Below are 25772 nucleotides of genomic sequence, written 5' to 3'. Positions count from 1 at the left end.
ATTTTCTGCTTTTGCTCAGCGTAGCACTTCTCATGCAGTGGACATGACTGGTTGGAGGTCTGAACCTTCAGAGCTTCACTTTCATGCCTGGAGATTGAGCGAGGCAATGCGAGTTTATCCGACCAGCCTTTAGAGGTTGTGGACGTTATCTTGTCAGATAATCACCCCTTTACCAAAACTGTACCTTGTGGGTATGCTAAGTGGGAGTCAACAGATGTCAAATTTTAAGAAAGGCTGGACTGAAAACTGTGACTACCTGTATAGCCCGCTATCCAGTGTGGAGTACTTGTGAAACGAAAGTAACTTTCATAATTTATAAAGACAAAAAGTCCAAGATACATTCGGAATCGTATGCACCCTATAATTTGCCATTAAATAACGGAGGAATAAAATGAGGACCTTTATGGTCCCAGAAGACAACCCAATCATTAATGGATTTAGCTTCATGTCTGCATATAAAGCCTTCCTATAGAAAGAGTTTGTTAGATAAGTCTCTCTTTCCCTAAAGAGGCAAGGAGTTTAATGTTAGTGCTTCTCCACCAGTTGGTAGGGGCCGAGCAAATGCCTAGTAAAATGGTCACTCTTTAGTCTACCAAACTAGTCGTAACCGACGCATGGACACCTTTTAGCATCATGCAGTTAACATACACCTGCTTAGGGGAATGGTTTCGAGGCCTACTTATGTTATCTTGTGAATTTCTGAAAGTCCTAAATCTGCACCAGTGCAATGTCGGGCTGGAGGTGCACTTTGGTGACTTCACAAATGGGACCCCTAATTTATTTTCATCTTGCCCATAATGTTGCCAATAATGGTTTTATACTGATTCTTAAGTAATCTTTATTTATTTATCTTTAATTGTCATGCATCAAATGTCCTTTTAAGAGATACCTCACATTAGTGGTATTTAAAGTGGCTTTAGCAAAATGTTGCTTTCAAGTTGCAGGTTCTTGTGTGCCTTTTTGAAAGTAAACCATTTCCATTCTTGCTTTCATGCTTCAATTTCAGCATGTGTTTGGATATCATCAGGGAACATTGTAAGTGGCATCAAATTTGCTCAGTTTGGCAGCTATGTATTCTTTTCTCTATTGGAAATCCTGTGAGTAACACAATCCTCTTTCCTACAGCGACATTATGGAACTACAAACTGCCAGCCAGAGGGGTTGTGCTGTATGTGTCTGAGATGGGCCTACTTGTACATCTACCAAATAAAAATTGGAAAAACTGACCCCAAACAATTTCCTGGACGTTGGCTTATGGGAGTTCCACCTGTTTCAACCCTTTTGATGTGCGTGTACACTTTCAACAGGTCTCTGTGAGAGCAGTGTCATCCCAAAAAAGTCCTTCCTATTTTTAACATACAAGCAAAGAAAAAAAGCATTCCTACCGTTCTAAGGAAGATTACATTTTTAGCATGGTATTAAGGTTGGCAGGGTCTAAAGCTGTAGAGCAGATGTCTTCAAACTGTTTTACTGTGAGCCCCCACTAAGCAAAATCTTTGGAGGTCTCGCCCACCCTCCAAAACTTTACGGCAAGGATTGGAGGAGCAGGAGGGTCATGGCTGCGTGCAGGGAGCGGGGATTATGAGATGATTTCAGGAATACTTTTTCTATAGTTTATGAACTGCACTAAATATGAGACTTCGAAAACCGCAAATGCATAAAACAAAAAACGATCTTATCCCAAACAAACTGCTCCCTATAATTTGGGTGTTGTGAGCCTCTCACACTCTTTGACCCCAATGGAACTACAACTGCTGCACTAATGATGACGGCAGTCCTGAGTAGCAGGCTATCTCCTCTGTATCTTTGACCTCTTCCCCACCATGACTGATCATCACCTTGGTCCTAATGCTTGAAAGGAAAATAAGCTCTGATGCCCCATTTTTAAAGGTAGACAGTCATTACTGTGATGTAGTGTGCCCTTCAAATCACTGGGCCCCAATCCTGCTGCATCTGCTTCCTTTTTTTTATTTAAAAAAATTTTTTTTTGAAAACCTTTATTCGTGCATATAAAAAGAACAAATACGGGCCTACAACCATCAGGCCGGCCACGACACGTTTAAGCACTGGTGCAAACATTACGCCCCCTTAGCATTAACGGTCAAGAGTAGCAACGATATATAGGTATTACACTGGGGGACCCGTAACACCAGGGGAAAGGAGAAATGAAGGTTAATTTTAAAGTTTTAAGTAGTTGCATCAGGAAAAAAGTCAGTGAAGAAGAAAGGCCAAGGAGATTCGAGTCCGCACGGTATCTTCACAGCACGGGAGTGCGGCAACATTATATAGCAACAATGGAAAGTAAAATCCCAGGCAGTGAGGCGGTGCGATTCAGAATCAGGATAGTCACAGCAGCAATTACTCACCCCTTCAGTGCCGCCCCCACTCTGCCAACCCCACACCCGGACCCAGAATCGAAGCAAGGAAAGTGCAAAACATAAAAGAAGAAAAAGGCCCATAGAACTAATTAGAAGTAGTAAGTTACCCCCCCACCCTACACCAATGCGGAGGCTACGGCCTGCCCCCCCCCCAGCATAGTGCCTGTCGCCCTTTAAACCCGAAATATAGAAAAGAGAAGAAAGCGAGATTAGAATAAGAGAAGATAGAAAAACAGTTAAAATTATAAGAAAAATTTCACATTTGAGACATAGGGAGTGAGAAAAGAACAAGCTAATCTACTTCTCCCAGGAAAGTCGCGAGGAGGGCCAATTCTACACGCTCCCGGTCTCACCAGCCACCCATAGATCTTCCTCCCACAAAGCACCAGTACATTAGCAAATGGCAATATAACTACAGTTGGAGAAAGTCATTACACGATGCGCGCACAAAGCATATGCAGAACTGTTCAAACCCCGCCTCCGCCAGCCCGTGAGTCGATGGCAAACAAAAGCAGCCTAGCCCTGACCCGATCGTGGAGGCACCCCTGTATACACTCCCCCGGAGAAACCCATCCCCTCAGACACAAAGAGACAAAATGGCCGCATGAAAGAAGGAAGACCACCAGGAGCGCAAAATGGCCGCTTATAGTCACCACAGAGTCCTTTGTCCACATGGCGTAGATCCACCGGGATGTCCGGAGGAGACTGGTGCCACATGGAAAGAAGCGAAGGCCACGATGAAGGAGCATGTGGGGGGGCCAGAGGTTGCGTTGTCGGTTCCCAAGTCAATAGTGACGTCGAAGGCAACAATGAGTCAGGCTCCGGAGGAGGGAGAAACAAAGTAGCACAAGCGGGTCTGGCGGGCGGCCGGCCGCGGGCGCCAATGGAATCAGTAGCGAGCACACAGCCACTGCGATCACTGTGAAACACTGTATCTCCGCATGACGGCAGAGGCAAATCCAATCCTGCCTGGAGACAAACATCGCAGTCCTGTCCCGGACGGGACACCATGTTATCAAAGTATGCACCCAATGCCTGGAAACTGCTGCGCATAGCTAGGCGAAAATCAAACAGGGCGGCCAGGATAGACTTACATGATGACGGTAGTCGAAGCTCCCCTGTCCCCACATTCCAAGAGGGTGCATGCGAGACGGTACACGGCGCAGGGAGGGTGGCACAGTCCGTGAACAGCAGTGTGTGACCTCCATTGTACCATGGATCTTTCGACAAAGCCATGGTGCCGATGATTTAGTACAGGAGATGAGGCAGTCGCGGCACATGCGAGAGCCAACCTAGGTCTCAGATGCCACCCAAGAGCATACACGCAGGCGCCCGTCGCCTGGAGCCGTCTCACAGTAAGCTGGACGCCGGGACAGGGAAGCAGGCAGCATCCATCGGGTCCGGCCGCCGAGCGTCTCACACAGCCACAGTCAGCTTCACAGGAAGGGTCCGCACCTCCGAGGCATCCCGCCCCAGCGGGCGCTTCCAGGCGCAGCACACGATAGTCCACAGCAGGCAGGGCAGTCAGGACAGCGTCCCATAAAAACGGCGCCGCTTGCGAGTCTTCAGCGCTACACGGGCGATCCGGCCGCCATTACTCCATTGAGGTCCGGTGACGAGCGGCAGTACAGACGAGGGTCCAGGGCCGCCAACAGCCCTGTGAATATCTCCGACCCCGGGCAGGCTGAGAGCTCGGGGAAACACTGGCGAAATCAGCGCATCTTCAGAAACGTTCCGCCACCGAAATAAATCAGGATAATAAGCAGATTTGCTTCCTTAATGATAACCAGCATTGGCCACTTACATACTTGGCAGCAGTACCAGCTTCATTAATTAATGTCCCTTTAAAAAAAATATATATATATATTTTGTCCCCTTCTTTGGGGTATCTCTCTTAAGAAACTGTCTCAGGCATTTGTAAACATAAAAACGAGTCCCCTTACAGTGCTTCCTATATTCTGAGCCTTGTCTTTGACAATATCTATGAATCCCACGCGTTGTCTCTGTCTCCTAGACCATTACCGTGAGGCCCCAGGGATCGAGAGGATTTGGGTTCCACATCTGAATGCAACCCTCCGGGCCTTCTACCTGTCACCCCATGGACTCCGCTGTCACAAAAAACTGCCCCTGAATGGTTAATACTGACTTTGAGGTGCCACTGCCTGAAAGCGAAGGGTGTGGTGGTAGTGCAGACAATTAAAAAAGAAATCAACCTTCTTACCAGCCATTAATTGATTGAGTCACTTAAAACCAGGGCCACTGGAATTTGAGTTTCTGCATCAGCCGCAGCATTTTCCACACAGTTTACTGCATTTGCTATTTAATCTGTAGATTTCAACAAAAAAACTTTCTTCTATCTCAAACGGAAAACAAAAGTTACTTATAGCACGACAAAGTGTTTCGGAGCAGTGGAAGGCCCTTTGCAAAGATTGACTGGTAATCTTGCAGTTGCTTACCGCTGTATTTAGGTGTTAAACTGGCACTAATGAGGTGAAATATTTCCCTGACAGCGTTATCTCGAGTTAAAAGGACAAAATAATGAAGTAATGCGAACCACAAAATGTGGTGCATTGTGTCGCATAATTGACATTTTCTTGCTGCATAATTTAGTCAAACCTGACGCATAATTTGGCCCTATTCTGCTGAATAATTCTAGTGGCTCTGCTTAAAGCTTTATGGTGGCAAAGATGTATTCTGTTTGAAATGTAAGGGTGTTATCAGATGAGAACTGGAATAGTGGAGACACTTACAAAAATGAATGCATTAGATACAGTTTGATTACTTATTACTAAAAATTATATTTTGTAAGAACTTGTTTTATCTCAATCACTGCACCATTATGCAGCAGCCTAGCTTTTAGAGTATGTACTTGTCTTACATATTCACAGTGCTTTCTACCACAGGCTGGAACCTCATAGCACTATAAAAAGGGCTACTGGAATTAGCCTGCAGGAGAAGTCCAAATTATGCAGCAGGGTTGACTAAATGCTGCAGCTATCAAAGGCAAATTAAGCTGCATAATGCTGCATATTTTGTGATAGCATTACTGCATTAGTTTGTAATTTTTATACTTGTTAACACTGTCCTGGCTTTTATTGCCCTTCATAAGTACCATATTAACACCCACATTCAGCAATAAACAACAAAGGTGACCAGTCAACCTTTAGAAAGGGTCTTCCACAGCGAGGTAACATGTTGCTGCATCTTTAGTAACTTTTGAACCGTTTGAGCTAGAAACAAGTTTAAAAAAAAATCTGCAAGTTATGCAGCAAATAATGGATTATGTGGCAAATCTGGGAAATCCATAACTATGCGAAAAATGCCAAAACCACGCAATTGCATAATTCCAGTGGCCCTGACTGTAAGTATAAAGTTCACTATTCCTCTGCATCAACTAGGGTTCAGTTATGTGTTGCTCAGCTTTAACACACAAGCTTTAACACACAGACATCTGCAGTGATGTAGTCGCTAACTGAGGTTTCATAACATAAAAGAGTGCATTTATCACCAGTTAGTTTAACTTGCATCTATTATCCAACTAAGCTGTTATTGCATTAGTTTAAACATACTTTAATGACTGTGAAAACACAAAACACTTAGGCGTTTTTTTTTAGTAACCTGTTTGATCCTGCCAGCACACCAGGGGCACAACTAATCTGAACTTCAGGGGGGCTAACACTCCCAGCCAGGGCTGACCCTAGCCGCACACGGTGCAACAGTCTCCTTCTCCATGAATTCCCCCACTAACCCTCAACAACAATGCACCTCATCTCTCTGTAGCACCTTTCAGACAAACATCTAATTTTTTTTATAGCGCTACTCATAGTTTACTCACACTCAGTTCTGTGATCTGCATGGTACACGTTCTTTGTAGCAGGCACATTAACCCTCTGCGCTGTGTGGGTGGCAGGCGTGCCCATGTGAGTGCACAGTGAGCGATGCGACAGTGTGAGAGTAGGGTAAGAGGAGTGATTATAGTGTGAGTGAGGTGACAATATGATTTTGGGTGCAGATGTAAGTGCAGAGTGGGACGAATGAATGCATAGTTAGTGATGGGCTTGTGTGAGTGAGATTGCAGATTTAGCAGTGAGGGGGACAGGTGAGTGAAGTGTCACATGAGTGCAGGGTGATTAGTGTACTTGTGTGACTGCAGGGTGAGGTACAGTGTGAACAGCACAAGTGCATTGAGAGTGCAGAGTGATAGCTGTGAGTGCAGGGCGAGCGTGAAAGGTGAAAATGAGGAGTGAGTTGTCTGAATGCAGGGTGCATTCCCAGACACTTGAAGTAAATGAGCATGTTATTGGCGGCGTAGGGTTTCAAATATAAGTTAAACAATTGCTATTGGGGCATTAATCAGGGATCGAGGGTGGAGGAGATAAATAATGTGCTGATCCTGCAACAAACTTCCAGTCTTATGATAAGAGTTGCTAGCTCATTGTTTTGAAGTCGCAGTCGGTACAAAAATAAACAGTCACCTAAAGTCGTATTATTAGCACTTATCTGTGCATTCTTCGAACAGCAAATGCAAATAGAAAGCACTTTAAATTGTGTTCTAGGGCTGCCTGAGTGATTTATGACTGATAATTAAAGGGAACAGAGACAGAAAAGTCACATTACAAATAAATGAATATTTTTTTTATGTATAACCCTATGTTCGAGGCATGTGGGCTGCTGAATTCATATCTGTGCATAGTCCGCCACCTAGTGTTGGGTCCGGATGATTGCACATTGTTGTCCTGGAAGAGTCTTCGAAGTATCACGAGATAGGTGGCTCCTCCCCTGGACTACAGTGCGCATGGGCATCGCCTCCATCCCCAGATTGTTTTTTTCCGCCATTGGGTTCGGATGTGTTTCGGTTCCCTCTGTCGGAACCGATAGTCGTTCTACTTTTACTTGAGACCAAAAGGTCTTTAGGCTGGGCGTCGGTATAGTTGCGTTCGGGTTTCTTACTGACTCTCAGCTCCTATATCTTGCTGCCCTTCCACGTGCTTTCGACGCGGACGGGCCTACACTACACCCTTTGCTATGGAGCGGACTCCATTCAAGAAGTGTCCGCTGTGTCATTCTAAATATTCGCACCTCGACGTGCACCCCGTGTGCAATACATGCTTGTCACCGGATCACCGTGAAGACACCTGCATGGCGTGTTCGAAATTTAGAAGTAAGAAGACTTTAAAGATTCGCTGGGCTAATCGGCTCCAGGCTCAATTGTCGGCTTCGGCACCCCCACCCGATGACATCTTCCAGGAATCGGTCGAGGGAGAAGACGACGTACAAGGGTCGGACCCTGGCCCCGCGTCCGAGGAAGAGACCTACGACGCGGATGAGGAGGCCTGCGACGAAGCCTCCGACGAGGTAGGGGACGACGATCTGGCTTGTGCCACGATGGGTGATAGCTCGGAGGAAGAGCATCCCCAACCAGACTCCGGGGTTACTCCCCATCTTACGGCCCAGGTCGAGGGATCGCCTTCGGGCCTTACCCAAGATCTAACTATGAGTCCTACGTCCCCGCCTCCGGGCCCGGTCACGGACATTTCTAAGAAGAAACCGAAAGTGAAGCCAACTGGTCTCGCACCCTCGGATGCGAAACCGAAACCGAAAGTGGCGTTGGTGAAGAAGGTTCTGGAGGCGTCAACTTCCACGAAACCCAAAATGGCCGACTTGAAGAGCCACGCCAAAATGGCCGACCAGAAGAGCCGCGCCAAAGTGGCCGACCCGAAGCCCTCTGGGTCGGCACCGAAGGTGAAGGCTTCCGACGCGGCTGCGTCGGCACCGAAGGGGGTCGCGGACCCGAAGACGGCTTCGAAGAAGCGTCACGCCGACGGTGCGCCAGGCCATGGGGCGTCGGCACCGAAGAAGAGGCCTACCGGCGACCGGGCTCTCGGAGACGAAGAGTCGCTCGGGACAGTTCAGCCCTCAGCATCCCTTTCAAAGAAGGTGGGAGAATCCTTAAGGCGGATCCAACAGTCCACTGTGGTTCCCAGCCAGGACACTGTAGTGCCTAGACCCACGCCGAAGCCTGCCAAGGAACAAACGCCCATTCGTTTTACCCTTCCTCCCAAGTCGGCGCCGAAGGCCTTCGCGCCTAAGCAGAGCGGACACTCTCAGGAAGTATTGACGCCGAAGGCTGCCTTGGTGGTGTCGAAGCTTCGGCTCCAGCCGCTTGCGGTGGAGGAACGTCGTGAGGTGATCATCGACGCCAACACCGGAAAATTGTCGCTCCTCAAACGAAAGATTACGTCGGAGCCGGCCTTGGAACCTTTTAGGATTCCACTCAAGAACAAAAGGTACTCTGCGGACTCTTCGGCTCTGATGGAACCTCTGTCTCCACAAGCCCTGGAACACTCGCCGGCCCATTCCCCCGTGTCTGATGTGGACGAGGAAGAGGCCGAGTACAACTATCCTGCGTACTCGGACCCGGAAGAGGAGCAGGTGCCCTGGACAGCAGGAGGCGACACAGACGACCCGCAGTCGGGGCAGGACACTCAACTTTTCGCCGCAAAGACGTCCCCGACAGAGGACTCGGCGGCATTCAATGCATTAATAGAGAGAGCTGCAGCGAACCATGACGTCGAACTGCACTCAGACCCCGTGGATGCGGACTTCTTAGTCGACACCTTCTCGGTAGCCGAAAAACAAGTCAAGACACTACCGATGCTTAAAGGGGTGCTGAAGCATGCACAGGAGGTATTCAAGGAGCCCACCCGGGCGCGGGTGGTCAACCCTCGCATCGACAGGAAATATAAAGCGGCGCCCACGGATCCCACGTATATTAAGGGACACTTGCCATTGGACTCCCTGGTGGTTTCCAACGCTCGAAAGAGGGCGAATTCGCAGACTACTGGTGACGCTCCTCCCCCGGACAAAGAGTCCAAGATCTTTGAGGCATCAGGCACACGCATTGCTGCACAGGCAGCAAACATCTGGAGGATCTCTAACACTCAAGCCCTGCTTGCACGTTATGATAGGGCCCATTATGACACATTAGAGGCCATCCTACAACACTTGCCTGACCAATATAAGGAGGCGGGGGAGATGCTCATTCAGGAGGGTAAACTCATTACAAATGCATCCATCAAATGTGCCCTAGATGTGGCAGACACTGCCTCCAGGGCTATCAATACAAGTGTGTTACTTAGACGTCATGCCTGGCTTCGCATTTCAGGGTTCAAACCCGACATACAAACCACAATATTGGGTCAAACAGTGAATCCTGACCATCTGTTCGGCCCTGAGGTGGATGCCTCCCTAGAAAAGATGAAAAAAGATACTGAAACTGCCAAATCTATGGGGGCTTTACAAAGTCAGCAGTTTCGGGGTAGTTCCTTTCGCCGCTCCAATTCAAGAGGCACCTCGAGGGGACAGGCATCCCAATCCACACAATACTACAAGGGTAACACCCAGTCCTCGTATAACAACAACAAGGGCAGGGGTGGCTACAGAGGCAACAATATTAAAGGCAGGGGACGTGGAAACAATGCATCCAGGTCCACCACCACCAACAAGCAGTGACGTCTTGTCACTTCCCCCCGATCACACGACACCTGTCGGGGGGAGACTCCAGCAGTTCCTGTCGGCGTGGAGGTCCATCACCACGGACAGGTGGGTGAGGTCTCTTATCCAGTACGGGTACTGTCTAGAACTTACGTCCATTCCACCGGACATTCCGCCAAGAAGCCGTGCTATGTCAGACGAGCACTTGACCTTGTTGCAGCAAGAAGTTCTGGTCATGCTGCAAAAAGGGGCAATAGAGCTCGTTCCATTGCAAGAACGGGGAACGGGGGTTTACTCCCTGTATTTTCTGATCCCCAAAAAGGACGGATCACTCAGGCCGATCCTGGACCTCAGGCCCCTGAACTGGTACATCAACTCGGAGCACTTCCATATGCTCACATTGCAGCAGGTGCTTCCCCTGCTTCAACAGGGGGACTTCCTAGCAACGCTGGATCTAAAGGATGCCTATTTTCATATTCCCCTGCATCCTTCCCACAGAAAGTATCTCAGATTCAAGATCTTAGACCAGCATTACCAGTTCAGGGTCCTGCCGTTCGGGGTCACCACGGCACCGAGAGTATTTACAAAGTGCCTAGCGACTGTGGCGGCGCATCTCCGTCGCCAACACGTCCATGTCTTTCCATACCTAGACGACTGGCTTATTCAGGCAAAGACGGAACAGCAGTGCGTAGACCACGTGTCACGCACCATTCACCTCCTGCACGATCTGGGATTCTCTCTGAACTACCCGAAGTCCCATCTCCAGCCCGCCCACGTGCGACAGTATCTGGGCGCGACGATCGACACTCTGGCAGCCACTGCGCAGCCGAATTCAGTGAGAATCGCCAGTATCCAGGCGCTGATCCTACGATTCAGACCCCAACACTCGCTTCCAGCGAGGGTGTTCATGCAGTTGATAGGCATGATGGCCTCCTGCATCTCCATTGTCCCGCACGCAAGACTACATATGCGTCCGCTTCAGGAGTGCCTTGCACGTCAGTGGACTCAGGCTCGTGGGCAACTGACAGACCTAGTGTTGGTGAGCGGTCGGGCGTACAACTCTCTGCATTGGTGGAATCCACAAAACCTTTGCAAGGGCCGACCATTCCAAGAGCCTGTCCCACAGATCATCCTGACGACGGACGCCTCTCTCCAGGGATGGGGAGCGCATGTACTCCACTACACTGTGCAGGGACTATGGACACTTCAGCAAAGGAAGATGCACATCAATGTGTTGGAACTGATGGCAATCTTCATGGCCTTAAAGGCGTTCAAAGTACATCTGTGCAACAAGGTCGTGTTGATCCGGACGGACAACATGACGGCCATGTACTACATCCAGAAGCAGGGAGGTACACACTCTCCACAGCTGTCTCATCTGGCTCAGAGCATGTGGAAGTGGGCCATTCAGAGGAACATCTTCCTCATGGCAGAGCATCTCCCGGGCAAGGACAATCAAATGGCGGATCTGCTCAGCAGACACAGCCATCAGATGCACGAGTGGGAGATACATCCATCAGTACTCCAACCGTACTTCCAAAAGTGGGGTCATCCAGAGATAGACCTGTTCGCCACAAAGGAGAACGCAAAATGCCAAAGCTTCGCCGCCAGGTTCCCACACCCCCAATCACAGGGCAATGCGATGTGGATGAACTGGTCAGGCAGATTTGCGTACGCTTTTCCCCCAGCACCTCTGATACCGCTGGTGGCACGCAAGCTCAGGCAACACTCGATGACGCTCATCCTGGTTGCTCCAACGTGGGCTCGCCAACCATGGTACACCACGTTTCTGGAACTCTCCGTGGTACCGCATCAAAGGCTTCATCTCACTCCCAGCCTTCTGACGCAGAGCCATGGCGACATTCAGCACCCAGATCCGCAACAGCTCAACCTGGCGATCTGGCTCCTGAAGTCCTAGAGTTTGGCTACCTCAATCTTCCTCCCGATTGCATGGACATCATTCGGGAGGCAAGGAAGCCCACTACTAGAGCTTGTTATGCGGCTAAATGGAAGAGGTTTGTCATCTACTGTGTGGACCACAGCATTGACCCGCTAGATGCTTCCATTCAGAACATCATATGTTACCTCTTTCACCTGTATCGATGTAATCTAGCGTACTCTTCCATCCGCATTCACCTGTCTGCTATGGCAGCATACCTCCAAAATAGGCAGCACCTGTCTCTCTTTAAGGTCCCTGCTATCAAGGCCTTTTTGGAAGGACTCAAAAGGGTCATTCCACCAAGGACTCCACCAGCTCCTGAATGGAACCTCAATGTGGTTCTTACAAGGCTGATGGGTCCTCCCTTTGAGCCACTGCACTCTTGTGAACTCCAGTTTTTGACTTGGAAGGTTGCGTTCTTAGTAGCAATCACATCGCTACGGAGGGTAAGCGAGCTGCAGGCGCTTACCATCCAAGAACCTTTCTTCCAAGTACATGCTAACAGGGTGGTGCTCCGCACTAACCCTAAATTCTTACCCAAAGTGGTCTCACAGTTCCACATGAACCAAACAATTGAATTGCCGGTGTTCTTCCAAAACCCAGAGACGCTGGCGGAGCGTATGCTCCACACTCTTGATGTGAAAAGGGCCTTGATGTACTATGTGGACAGGACAAAGGATTTCCGCAAAACCAAACAACTCTTTGTTGCTTTTGCCACACAACACAAGGGAAATGCAATCTCCAAAGCGGGGATTGCTAGATGGATAGTAAAGTGCATTCAGATCTGTTATGCTAAAGCTAAGCGCACTCTCACTATCCCACCAAGGGCCCACTCCACTAGGAAGTTGGGGGCCTCTATGGCCTTCCTAGGTAACATTCCCTTAGAAGACATCTGTAGAGCAGCCACATGGTCTACCACACATACTTTCACTAAGCACTACTGTGTAGACGTGCATTCCAAACAGCAGGCAGCTGTTGGTCAGGCTGTTCTAAAAACGCTTTTTCAAACTGCTGCAGCTGGCACGGGCGGCCGCCGTTAATGGAGGGACTGCTATGTATTCTATGCACAGATATGAATTCAGCAGCCCACATGCCTCGAACTGCAAATGCTACTTACCAGTATGCATCTGTTCTTGGCATGTAGGGCTGCTGACATTCATATCGCCCACCCTCCTCCCCGGCGCCTGTAGCAGCTGCAGTATTTATTCATATACACATATGCTCATAGCATGGTCATCACTCACTTTCTTCACTCCATCTCTGCCAATGGCTAAAAACAATCTGGGGATGGAGGCGATGCCCATGCGCACTGTAGTCCAGGGGAGGAGCCACCTATCTCGTGATACTTCGAAGACTCTTCCAGGACAACAATGTGCAATCATCCGGACCCAACACTAGGTGGCGGACTATGCACAGATATGAATGTCAGCAGCCCTACATGCCAAGAACAGATGCATACTGGTAAGTAGCATTTGCATTAGTGTGAATACGAGGTCTTAGCAGGTTCTTTAAACAACACATGGCTGGCATTTTTCTTTTGACAACCCCACTTTATATTCCTTTTCATGAAACACATTCTCACACTAGTAAATGTAAAATACAAACAGTAAGGAATAGGCAGAGTAGGGACCCAGGGGATACTTGAACCAGAAAAGAAACTAAACCTTGGTAACCAGTTTACAAAGGTATGTAAATATGCACATGGTCTTTAAAGACATGTAAAAACGTGGGTGTGCTGGAGAGAAGACTCCAGACACTCTCCAGCCAAGCCCACAGCAGCTTACACACTGAACTCTGGCCCCACGGCACTTGTATCTCACTTCAAGGGATTCGGAGTAAATGAAGACAGCCTGGAAATGCAGCGAATAAACCTAGCCTCACTTCCAAGCCATCATCATCATTTACATGTACTTGCAGAGGCATTTGCGCCCCCCCTAGGAAGTTATCTCCCCCCCCCCGCCCCCCTTGACAGTTTGACTACCTCTACTCTAGAGGTTCCAGCAGTTCGATGCCAGAATAGGTGATATGCAGAGGTGATGACATTGGAAACTTTTTCTAGAGCTGATCGTGTAACATAAGACTGAATCAAAAGAATAAGGATTTGAGTAAGTCGTTCGAACAACTTTAGTTTTTGAATACAAGCGCAGTGCCATATCGAAGCAAGGTTTAGTTGAATGGATATGTATCCTGCATAACTATAGCATGCGCTTTGGTGAATAGGTAGTAGCCGTGTCCTGATGTCAGAACTCGGTCATGGCAACCACCTCCTCATTGTAAACATGATTGACGGAGTGCTGACTCTTTTCAACCACTCACCCCCAGTCACAGATCTGGATTTAATCTATCGTTCTTTTGCTCACTATGCCACCCCAGTTTGGGCCCAGCTATATTCAAATCAGTCTTGATCCTCTTCCTCATGGGAAGAGTCCAGCCTGAACTGCCAGACTCTCCCAAGACTGGAAACAAACATACTGGGACCGGTTTCGGAATATTACCCCATATCAACTTGATGGTTGATTCAACCCAGATGTAATAGTGACTGGGGGTGAGTGTCTGAAAAGTTTAATTGCACCTTCTATCATCTCCTTGTGTTTGCTTTGTTTGCCCTAAATTTACAGGGTATGGCCAGACATGGGTCCCTTGCTCACTTTGCCACTGGATTCAAGCTAGCGTGGCTGATGAGGGGTGTTACCCCGCAACCGGTCCCAGGATGCTGGTTTCTGGTCCAGGGAAGACCTGGCTTGGCAGTTTGAGCTGGACTGTTCCCTGATTTGCATATGGCCGGGTCTGATCTGGGGTGGTGAAGCGAGCTAAAGAACGAGAATGGATTCAATCCAGATCTTATAGTGACTAGGGGTGATTGTAAAGTTTCAGTGCTCCATCTATCATCTCCTTGTGCAGAGTTCAGAGGCCACACAATGTGACGCTGGGTGTGGTTCCATTAATACCTTGCTCAATTCTATTATACACTTTCTAGCAATTACAAGAATGTGAATGTACAATATAAACATGTTAATATTGCTGTTATACTGCACCATCAAGCCTTTACAAGGACTAATGAATTTGTAAAAATAATTACTGGCTATGATAAGGTGTTATTATAAGAAGGGTTATGAACAGTCAACTGCCAACTACTTCAACGATGGCCACCCCCAGCGCTTATTCAGATTAGAACAGAATACTAAAGGGCTCTTTATGTTCCACCACTGGAGTTAGGTCGAGATCTCATTTTGGTTGGTTTGGCTTAATTTCTCTCGCTATGTGGCAACAAACATATTTCATCCCACAAATCTCACAACCCAAATGGTGATGGGCATAACAGGGATTATGAAACACACAGAAAACCCTCTGGTCCGGAATCGCACACAGTGAGAGGTGTGTGTTGAACTGACTTTACTACAGCGGAGGGGTGGTCCCTTTTCAGGACGGTTTCCCTCACACACCAGAGGTGTCATGCTTCATCATCTGGATGCCTACTGGGCTACAACCCCCTTGCTATAAGGGAGAAGCGCAGGGATGTTTTTGGTATAAGGGGTGGCCAAGAAACCCAATGTGAACGTCGTGTGTGGTAGAGGGAATGCAGTGCTGGGTAAACAGTGATTAAAACTAGCTCCTATTTGCCCACAGTGGGCCAGCAATATTTTGGTTACAAGCGTTGATTTTGAGGTGTGGACTTCCCTCATGTACCACAGGTGTGGAAATCAATGCGAAGCCATTAAACAGGCTCTATTGATATCAACAGTACTTGTAGTTAAAAATTTGGCTCTATGTACTTCAAATGGTCCCTCGGTTCAGAGTTGGTTTAACAGACCTTTCTTCTAGTGCCCGTGTGAGTATTTTAAACTGATACCAGTCTGAGACTCAAACTTTCACTCCAGTCACTTTCAGTAACATAATTGTACATGATTAGGTTGTTCTTCTTGACCATCACCTATGATTTTAGATAAGGTATGGAAATGTTTTGAAACGGAGTCTAAATAGTGTGTTTACAATTGCTGTAGTATTCTTTTTTTTTAGCGTGTCTTCTCAAGTATGTCTACAAAAAACATGACCTTGGAAGGAGGTCTTTTGCTCACTTTTGTAGTGTAACACCGGAGTGTCTCAATATCCTATCAAGTTTTTCGTTTTCTACAGGCTTTGTGTTTTTTGCACATTGCAACATTGAAAAAGTACGGGCCTGTGTGCTAAGATGGGGCGAAACACGTGTTTTCGGTCTTGTCCTTGCTTCACTAAGAAAGAAGCATGGAAAGGAAATAAAAACTACAGAAACAACCTTTCGAATAGAGACATTTGTTAATTTATTATTCTCCACCTGTAATAGTCTGTACCAATGTTTCCTTCAGAAATTGTGATTAATAAATGAAAGTATTTAGCACAAATACCCTAGGAGTAAGCCTTGACTTAAGGCAATAGTTTATACAAAGTGATCACTATTCAGTACCCCATCTCTCCAGTTTTCACAGAGGGACTGCTTTGAAACCTGTTCACATACTGGTACTGTTTTGGTTTGCCTAAATTAAAGTATGAATTTGTGGAAGACACTGCTGGAAAATGAAGTTACATGCATTTACAGTTCTAGAGCATTGGTATCTTTCTGATATTCACATGCGGCTCGCCTTTTCTCCTTTCCTGAGGCTGTGACATTAACTACTATTGACTAACTTTGAAACTTTGAAAGAGGCCCCAATGGTGCCTCTGAGAGGAGTTGATCTATGTCTGTCTCCTCCTCTTTGGCTCATCTGAGCCACCTAAAGGGGTGGATCGACTGAAAGCAGTAAATACCTATTTCAGTGTTAATTGAGTGTATAGCTACACTGCTATGTGAACCATGCCTACCAAGGTTGCTTAGCCTGAGAACTGGCAATAATTCAAGCATTTGAAACTAATAAACTTAAAAACGTTGGCGAGCTGTTGCTACGGGCACCCACCATTTCTTTTCTGTTTGCTGAAAATTAAGTCAGGTTGGTCTTGGAGCAATGTTATTTGCTATTTTATTAATGACGATTGCTGGGTAGACAATGCTGTACTATTCAGATGATTTTTACTGGAGGATATCTGCCGGGTGTTTGGGCACACTCCATAGGAGTTTAGAGCTTAAGAAAGGCACATTCTACTCCGGTTTTTTTAAACTAGTTTTGTAAATGTACTTTTACAATAAACCTCTGAGAAGAAAATGCCTCTTTGCCACTTAAGACCAGTTAACGCAGAATACAAGGGCAAGAAGATTGGATGCCTTGCAAAAGGAAGATATGAATTAATTAAAATAGCTGTCTTTTAGCAGGTATAGTTAAGTGGGTATAAAAGTTTGTGACTTAATTGTCAATATATATAAAAATTGTAGGCGTTACTGTATTATTTTGTGATTAGTAACCGCTTAATTTTTTTTTCTTCAGTGAGTGATGCAATGGCTGCAGATGAGAGTTCAACAGAGAAGTACCAAGGGGACCCAGCAATGGCTGCAGATGGTGAAAAAAATGGAGTGTACAAAAGAACTGATTCCAGCAGCCATACAATCCCTACAAAAAACTCTCAGGACAGTACAACAGCCATCCCGCTAGAGCACAGTAACAAGGTCGGCTGGATCGCGGAAAACGGAATCTCCGAGACAGCAGGCGACTCTGGGAACGAGATGTACTTGAACGATCCCACACAGACTTCTCTTGTAGGGAGCAATGGGTATTTTTTTAATAAAAAGACTGCCCCAGAGCAACCTCCCAGGACTACATGCCCCACAGCCCTGTCCCTCTCTGGCCATGCTGCAAAATCTCTGCCTGGTGGACCTAGCAAAACAAAAAATCCAGTAACATTAAACATACCAACGCCAAATTTATTGTCTGCCACATTGAGGGAAGAGAACAGCGAAATAGAGGACAAAACGCCAAGTACTGCTGCTGCTCCCGCCTCTGAACTGAGGGTCCACAGAGCAAGGAAGACCATGCCCCGCTCTACCCCTAACCTGGTAATGTACCTTAAGATTCCTAAAGAATTATGGGAAATGTGTACACACCAGTCATTTATAATCCGAGCTACTGGAACTAGGTGATAATGGTCTTCCATTTTTGTGGCTGGTTGACTAAATTATGCAACAAGACTTGCCAGATTATGCTACATTATGTAGTACCATCTCATTGTTTTGTCATTTTAATAGGCATTGCTATAAAAGAAATCTTAACGAAGTAGAAAAGCTTCTCAAACAACAATATAAACATCAACCAAATCTTACTGAAATGTTTAGGTCTCGCCTGTCGATGCGCATGCGCATCGAGCAAGCGAGACTATAGGGGCTCATCCACTCTTTATCTAACTGCAAGGAATCGTGGCGATTCCTTGCAGTGCCCGTGACTTTTAAGGTCAATGCGCATGCGCATTAAGCTTATGCGCATGCGCATTGACCTTAAAAGTCACGGGCGCGTGCACGTCCGTGTTTGTTTACCCTTGCCTACTCTCTCTCTCCCCTCTCCGCCCCCGTTCCGCCCCCTCCCCTCCCGCCGTGTCGCATTTCTCCTCCCCCCTCCCCTCTCTTCCCTCCGGCTTCTTTTTTTTTGGGTTTATTTTACTCGCACCTCTCCCCTCTCCGCCCCCGTTCCGCCCCCTTCCCGCCGTGTCGCATTTCTCCTCCCCCCTCCCCTCTCTTCCCTCCGGCTTATGGCGAGTGCTCGAACACTGGAACAGCACAGTTGGTACCACTGCCACGAACTAATTGAAGCTGCTTTGAGAGAGGATAGCTTATGAATGTTTTTTCAACTACCCCTCACGCTTTTCAACTACTGCTTGTGCTATACAACTACCGCTCGCGCTTTTCACATAACCCTTGCGCTTTACAACTAACCCTCAGCTTTACAATTACCCCTCGTGCTTTTCAACTACCCCTCGTGCTCCTTTACTCTTCAACAACGCACCCCTCGTGCTTTTCAACTACCCCTCATGCTCTCACCACTTCTTGCCTACTTTGCAGGGTGACACAGTGCCCCGCCTCGGTGGCCGCCTCTTCTGAGACGTCAGGGCAGCAGGTCCTGATAACAGATAAGGCGTCCTAAGAAGGCGCACCTCCCCCAGTGCAGGCTTCAAAGGCCCGGAAGCACCATGCGCCACACGGTCCAGGTAGAAGATTGGCATCTCATTACCAGAATGGGCAGCGCTCTCTGAGTGCTCGAACACTGGAACAGTCAGCGTGTTTTCAACATGCCTTCATCTCCAACTTTCTGTTTTAAATAATGATAGTTTTCGCCTTGCCTACTCTCTCTCTCCCCTCTCCGCCCCCGTTCCGCCCCCTCCCCTCCCGCCGTGTCGCATTTCTCCTCCCCCCTCCCCTCTCTTCCCTCCGGCTTATGGCGAGTGCTCGAACACTGGAACAGCACAGTTGGTACCACTGCCACGAACTAATTGAAGCTGCTTTGAGAGAGGATAGCTTATGAATGTTTTTTCAACTACCCCTCACGCTTTTCAACTACTGCTTGTGCTATACAACTACCGCTCGCGCTTTTCACATAACCCTTGCGCTTTACAACTAACCCTCAGCTTTACAATTACCCCTCGTGCTTTTCAACTACCCCTCGTGCTCCTTTACTCTTCAACAACGCACCCCTCGTGCTTTTCAACTACCCCTCATGCTCCTTCACTCTTCAACAACACCGAGCACCCCGCGCTCTCGAACACCAAAAAAACCAAACCTGTCTGTGATTGTTGAAACACCTCTGAGAGTTGGACGCCAAAGCCACTTTTAAAGTGACGACGAGTATGTGTTAGGCTTAGGGCATATCTTCCACAAGCTTTAGGGAGCGTTTAAGCAAGTTTACAAAATTGCAAACAATCACAGCTTCTATATATGTCTTTAATCTGTGATGAACAGGTAAAAAGTGTCCCCCATTGGTGTGGCTATTTGAGGTGTATTCATTTATTTGCTATCTTTTCTGCACCACTTCTTGCCTACTTTGCAGGGTGACACAGTGCCCCGCCTCGGTGGCTGCCTCTTCTGAGACGTCAGGGCAGCAGGTCCTGATAACAGATAAGGCGTCCTAAGAAGGCGCACCTCCCCCAGTGCAGGCTTCAAAGGCCCGGAAGCACCATGCGCCACACGCTCCAGGTAGAAGATTGGCCTCTCATTACCAGAATGGGCAGCGCTCTCTGAGTGCTCGAACACTGGAACAGTCAGCGTGTTTTCAACATGCCTTCATCTCCAACTTTCTGTTTTAAATAATGATAGTTTTCGCAGGGTTAATGCCCATTTTTAACCTAATCTCGATAAGAGACATTTTTGCCAGACACTTCTTTCATAAATTATCCCGGTGACAGACACTACTCTTGCCTACGAGGCAGGAGATGCCACCACACCTCCTTGCAATTTCCGGTTTGAGAAATCACAAGATGTCAGACCTTACTGGCACACCACTTACTGAGCAATGTACAGGCTTAGAGAGTTTACTCACACTCCATCCCCCACAGGCCCTCGGGGAAAAATAGTGCTCAATTTGTATACAACAGGAAGAGGCTGCGTAGAGAGCAGCGGAAAGAAATTACCAATTTTCCCATGCAAGGAATTTTTTAAAGAACTCTTGTGGAACTGCCAAGAATATTTGTGAAAAAATTGTAAACTCTTTCTCTTTTACAGACACCTCACATGACTGCTTTATTTATTGACTGCAGCCAAAATGGGTGATGCTGCAAAGAATTCGAAGCCTCTGTTTCTTTTTCCAATTCGCTCAAGATTTTGTTTTTGTTTGGTGAACTGGACACCCTGAGCTGTGTTCTTTGAATATGGTGGCCCCACTTTGCTTTGTTCACACTGCCACTGATAGCGAGTGGAATGCCCTTAATTGGGAGGCCAGCAGTGTCCTGCCTGTGTCCGCTGCCCATGCTTTTCGGGTCATTATGAGAGGGGTAACAAGTTGCGTTCAAAGCACCATTTCGCTATCTGTCATCAAACTCAACTCATTTAGCAAACAGCGCAGTCCACCGTTGCTTCTAATCCTACTGTGCATCTCCCTGGCACGCACTTTATCTTTACCTTTATATATTGCACGGCGGCTACAGCTGCCCCTCACCCCTCTCTGACCCTTCCTCTTATTCCCTCTCTTTAAGTCCCCTTCTCACTTACTGAAAACAAACACTTTAGCTTCTCCTGCTCTGTCGCTATCAGCGCTCCCTCCCCCTCCCCCGCTCCTTGATACTCCTATTCCCTCTCCTGCCTCTGTCTCGGTCCTCCTCTGTGGTCTTAAAGTACATAGATTGGTTCAAGATCAGGTAATAAACTGCACCATTGCCGGAGGTACTATATTATAAGTGGTGCAGCCTCGGAACAGACACAAAAAAGGGTGAAAATACCAAAGGCTGCCATATTAATTGTATTCACAACCACATTCATTCGGGCCGCTTTACAGGTTTTTCCTGTGGAGCGCTACTTTCGTTTTATCGTGTTTGTTTAAACAACAATGTTCACTTCCGCTTCCCGCTAGCAGCTGCCTCCTCACCCTCTCTCTCTTTCTTCCAGTTATTCCTCTCCTATTTTGGTGACTCACAACCACACACATTAGCGCCACTTTACAGAGGTACACACACAACCCCCCACACACACAACCCCCCACACACACAACCCCCCACACACACAACTACACACACACACAACTACACACACACACAACTACACACACACACAACTACACACACACACAACTACACACACACACAACCACACACACACACAACCACACACGCACACGACCACACGCACACGACCACACGCACACGACCACACGCACACGACCACACGCACACACACAAGCACACACACCACACGCACACAAACCACACGCACACAACCGCAAGCACACAACCACACACAACCACACACAACCACACACAACCACATTCAACCACACTCAACCACACACAACCCCAAACACAACACACAACCACACACACAACCCCAAACACAACACACACAACCCCACACACAACCCCGCACACACACAACCCCGCACACACACAACCCGGCACACACACAACCCCACACACACCCACAACCCCCCACACGCACACAACCACACATACAACCACACAACCACAACCACACACAACCACACACACAACCACCTATCGCACTCACTCTATCTATCTATCTATCTATCTATCTATCTATCTATCTATCTATCTATCTATCTATCTATCTATCTATCTATCTATCTATCTATCTATCTATCTATCTATCTATCTATCTATCTGTCTATCTATCTGTCTATCTATCTATCTATCGCACTCACTGTATCTATTGCCCTTACTCTATCTATCTCTCTATCTATATATCTATCGCCCTCTCAATCTATATATCGCTCTATCTATCTATCGCTCTATCTATCTATCTATCTATCTATCTATCTATCTATCTATCTATCTATCTATCTATCTATCTATCTATCTATCTATCCTCACCCTCACCCTCACCCTCACCCTCACTCACCCTCAACACCTCACTCACCCTCAACACCTCACTCACCCTCAACACCTCACTCACCCTCACTCACCCTCATTCTCACTCACCCACACTCACCCTCATCCTTACTCACCCTCAACTTCTCACCCTCACTCACCCTCAATCTTTAAGCCTAACCTACTATCACTCACCCTCAACCCCTCACCCTCACTCACCCTCAACCCCTCACTCACCCTCACTCATCATCACTCACCCTCAACTCCTCACCCTCACCCTCACCCACCCTCAACCCCTCACCCTAACTCACCCTCACTCACCCTCACTCACTCTCACTCTCACTCTCACTCACCCTCAACCCCTCACTCACCCTCAACACCTCACTCACCCTCAACACCTCACTCACCCTCAACACCTCACTCACCCTCAACCCCTCACTCACCCTCAACACCTCACTCACCCTCAACTCCTCACTCACCCTCAACTCCTCACTCACCCTCACTCACCCTCACCCTCACTCACCCTCAACCCCTCACCCTCACACAGTACAATAGGTCTCGGAGGAATTTTAGTTAGAGCTTTTACTATTGTTTATGGCTTTTTTGATTTGTAATTCTTTAGCATTGCCTACAGGAAACAAAAATGGTAAAGATTTACAACAAAAAACCATAAACAATTCTAAAAGCACTAACTCTAATGCTGCGAGACCTATTGCATTTCCAATGCTTGTTTTACTAGGAATGGTTTTGCCTTGCATAGAAGCACTGGGGCTCCATTTTACTAGCATTGTCCTCTAAATTTTAGAGTAAAATGGTTGCATACAATGTTGCACTCATCAGAAAACAAGCACACATTTGGAAAGTTTATGTAATAAAAAGTATGCTCTTTCATTCTTCATATGCCAATTCTGTTTTAGAGCTGTTCTTCGGTTTTTGTTTTGCTTTGTTCATAATATGAGCTTTTAGAAGTCCTCCTTTTTGAACTATCATGCCAAACCAGAGTTAAAATATACAAACAATGAACAAGGGGCAAATGGAACACAACCATTTATAATGGGGAAACATTACAGCTGCGCATGTAGGATTTTCCAGTGGCTCACATAGCTGGGAACATACCCTTTAAAAATGGCTTTACGGCTCCATTCTGTCTGTGTGAATTCCTGATTTAGGAAACCTGCTCTTACGTTGTTGCTGTATTCTGACGTCTTTCCTATTCTAAATCTGTCTATCTGTCTGTGTATTGCCCTAGTGGTGGAATTGGGAAGTGCTTCAATATATTTCAGTACAAAGGTTTGTGCGTCTGTTCCACTTACACCCACCTATGTATGAAGACACTTACCAGTTCTTAAGATTAATAGGTCTTCATACTGTTTGAAAATGGTGCAAAGCCTCGTTGTCATTTGAGATATTCGAGAAGAAGTCAGAATTTCATAGTCACTTGGCAGGTCCCCAGGTGTCCTAAAAAGCCATAGTGAACAGCTGTATTATCTTAAAGAGACTGTAGTTGAAATGAAATGAAATGGAATGAAATGAAAATGCGTTTTATATAGCGCAAAATAGTTGCCCGGGGGCGTCCAAGCGCTGAGATTGCAAGATGTTCTAAGCAGCAGACCAATTGACACAGAGAGAGAGGAGAGTTTATTTATTGAACAGAAACGTTTTCAGATGCTTCCTGAAGGAGGTCAGATCTGGATTAGACCTTAATTGAAGGGGTAAGCTGTTCCACAGCTTAGCGGCATTCAGGGTAAAAGAACGGCCTCCTGATCTAGCCCGGTTGACTTTGGGCACCGTAGCAAGGAACGCGCTAGCTGAGCGCAACTGTCTGCTAGGGAGGTATGGGGTGATTAGGGGACGATTGATCAGAGGGCCAGTTGCCCAGAATGACTGGTGGGCGATACAAAGGGATTTAAAAGCAATCCTGTCTCTAACAGGAAGCCAGTGCAATCTTGTTAATCCAGGTTTAGCGGAGGACCTACGAGGAATTTGAAGTAGGGTCCGGACTGCACAATTTTGGATCACTTGTAATTTCCGCAATGTGAAGTCAGGAGCTCCCAAATAGAGTGCATTTCCGAAGTCCAGCCTAGAATGGATCAGTCCCTATACGACAATTTGCTTGGCTTGGAAAGGTAACAGGGGGAGAATCTTCCTCAGCATTCTGATAATACCGAAACAGGTAGCAGACAACTTAACAGCCTGGTGGTCTAGCGTTAGGGCCCTGTCCAGCCAAATGCCCAAGCTCTTAATGGCATCCTTTGGGACTGGGGAGGGGACCCAGGCAGGCCGGCCAGATGGAGCTCAGCGAGGACGGAGGCGAGCGTCCCAGCATCATAACCTCTGTCTTGCCCCCATTGAGTTTAAGACAAGACAGGGCCATCCAGCTGTTCACTCCGCTCAGACAGACAGCCAAATCTACTGTGGCCGTAGGGTCTTCAGCCCGCGTCAGAGAGACCACCAACTGGGTATCGTCCGCGTAGGTAACGATCTTAATACCATATGGGCGGACGATACCTGCCAGTGGTCTCATATAGACATTAAAGAACGTTGGGCTGAGCGAGGAGCCCTGCGGGACTCCACAGCCCAACGGTCTGCTGGTGGAGATGGTATTTCCCTCAAAAACCTGGAAAATTCTATTGGACAAGAATGACCTGAGCCATTTCAACGCTCCCCCTTGGATCCCGATATCATGGAGACGCTGCAATAAGATCTCATGATTCACAGTGTCAAAAGCGGCACTCAGATCGAGGAGGATGACTGCCACCGATCCTCCCCGATCTAAGATGCCTCTTGTTTCTTCCAGAACTGACAACAGAGCCGATTCTGTCCCATGTTTGGGGCGAAAACCGGTTTGTGACGGGTCAAGCAGTTGATGATTTTCTAGAAAATTAGTTAAAAGGTTGTTAATATATTTTTCCAGTACCTTGCTGATCCAGGGGAGCAGGGAAATGGGACGGTAGTTGTTAAAATTATTCATGTCCATATTAGGTTTCTTCGCGAGTGCCCTCACCCGTGCCTGTTTCCATGCTGGTGGAACCGTGTTGGTGGAAATTGAGGCATTAAGTACCTCCAACATGACAGGGAGGATAATGTGATTAACTGCCTTTAAGGAGCTCAGAGGGGCAGGGTCACTAGGAGAGCCCGATTTGACCTGCGCCATTAGAGTGGCCAGAAGGTCCAAGTGTAGCAAAGGAAACTCATCCAGCACAGGTGACAAATTGTCTGTTATATCCTGCTTGAAATGCTCCAGGATGTCAGCTGAGGCATTTGGGAGAATGGTTGGGAAGGATGAGTAGATAAGATCCACTTTGTTATAAAAGAAATCGGCTAGCTCGTTACATCGGACTTGTAGGTCGTCACTATTTACAGGGGGCTGGGGGAGTTTAGTGAGGCATTTTACAATCCAATAGATCTCCTTGGAATTAGAGCTGGCTTCAGAAATCTTTTGTGAATAGTACTGGGTTTGTGCTTTCTTTATTTCTTTCTTATAGTCCCGAATAGATTTCCTGTACAAAATTTTGTCTGGGTCAGTATAGCCAAACGCC

At 47.3% G+C, this 25772-nt stretch overlaps 1 protein-coding gene across 10 annotated transcripts in view; it reads left to right on the top strand.

Annotated features, from left to right (window-relative positions):
• The window catches only part of EHMT1 (euchromatic histone lysine methyltransferase 1), an 834115-nt gene that overhangs the window by 222974 nt on the left and 585369 nt on the right, over positions 1 to 25772 (top strand). For all 10 annotated transcript variants that reach the window (XM_086921124.1, XM_086921127.1, XM_086921128.1 and 7 more), the window contains one exon: positions 17205 to 17770. In XM_086921124.1, the coding sequence (XP_086777250.1) occupies positions 17205 to 17770 (566 nt within the window). The remainder of the gene's footprint in view (positions 1 to 17204; positions 17771 to 25772) is intronic.

Source organism: Lissotriton vulgaris, chromosome 5, assembly GCF_964263255.1.
Source record: "Lissotriton vulgaris chromosome 5, aLisVul1.2, whole genome shotgun sequence".
Lineage (NCBI taxonomy): Eukaryota > Metazoa > Chordata > Amphibia > Caudata > Salamandridae > Lissotriton > Lissotriton vulgaris.
Note: the sequence above shows the minus strand (reverse complement) of the source record. Positions and strands in the feature narration are given on the sequence as shown.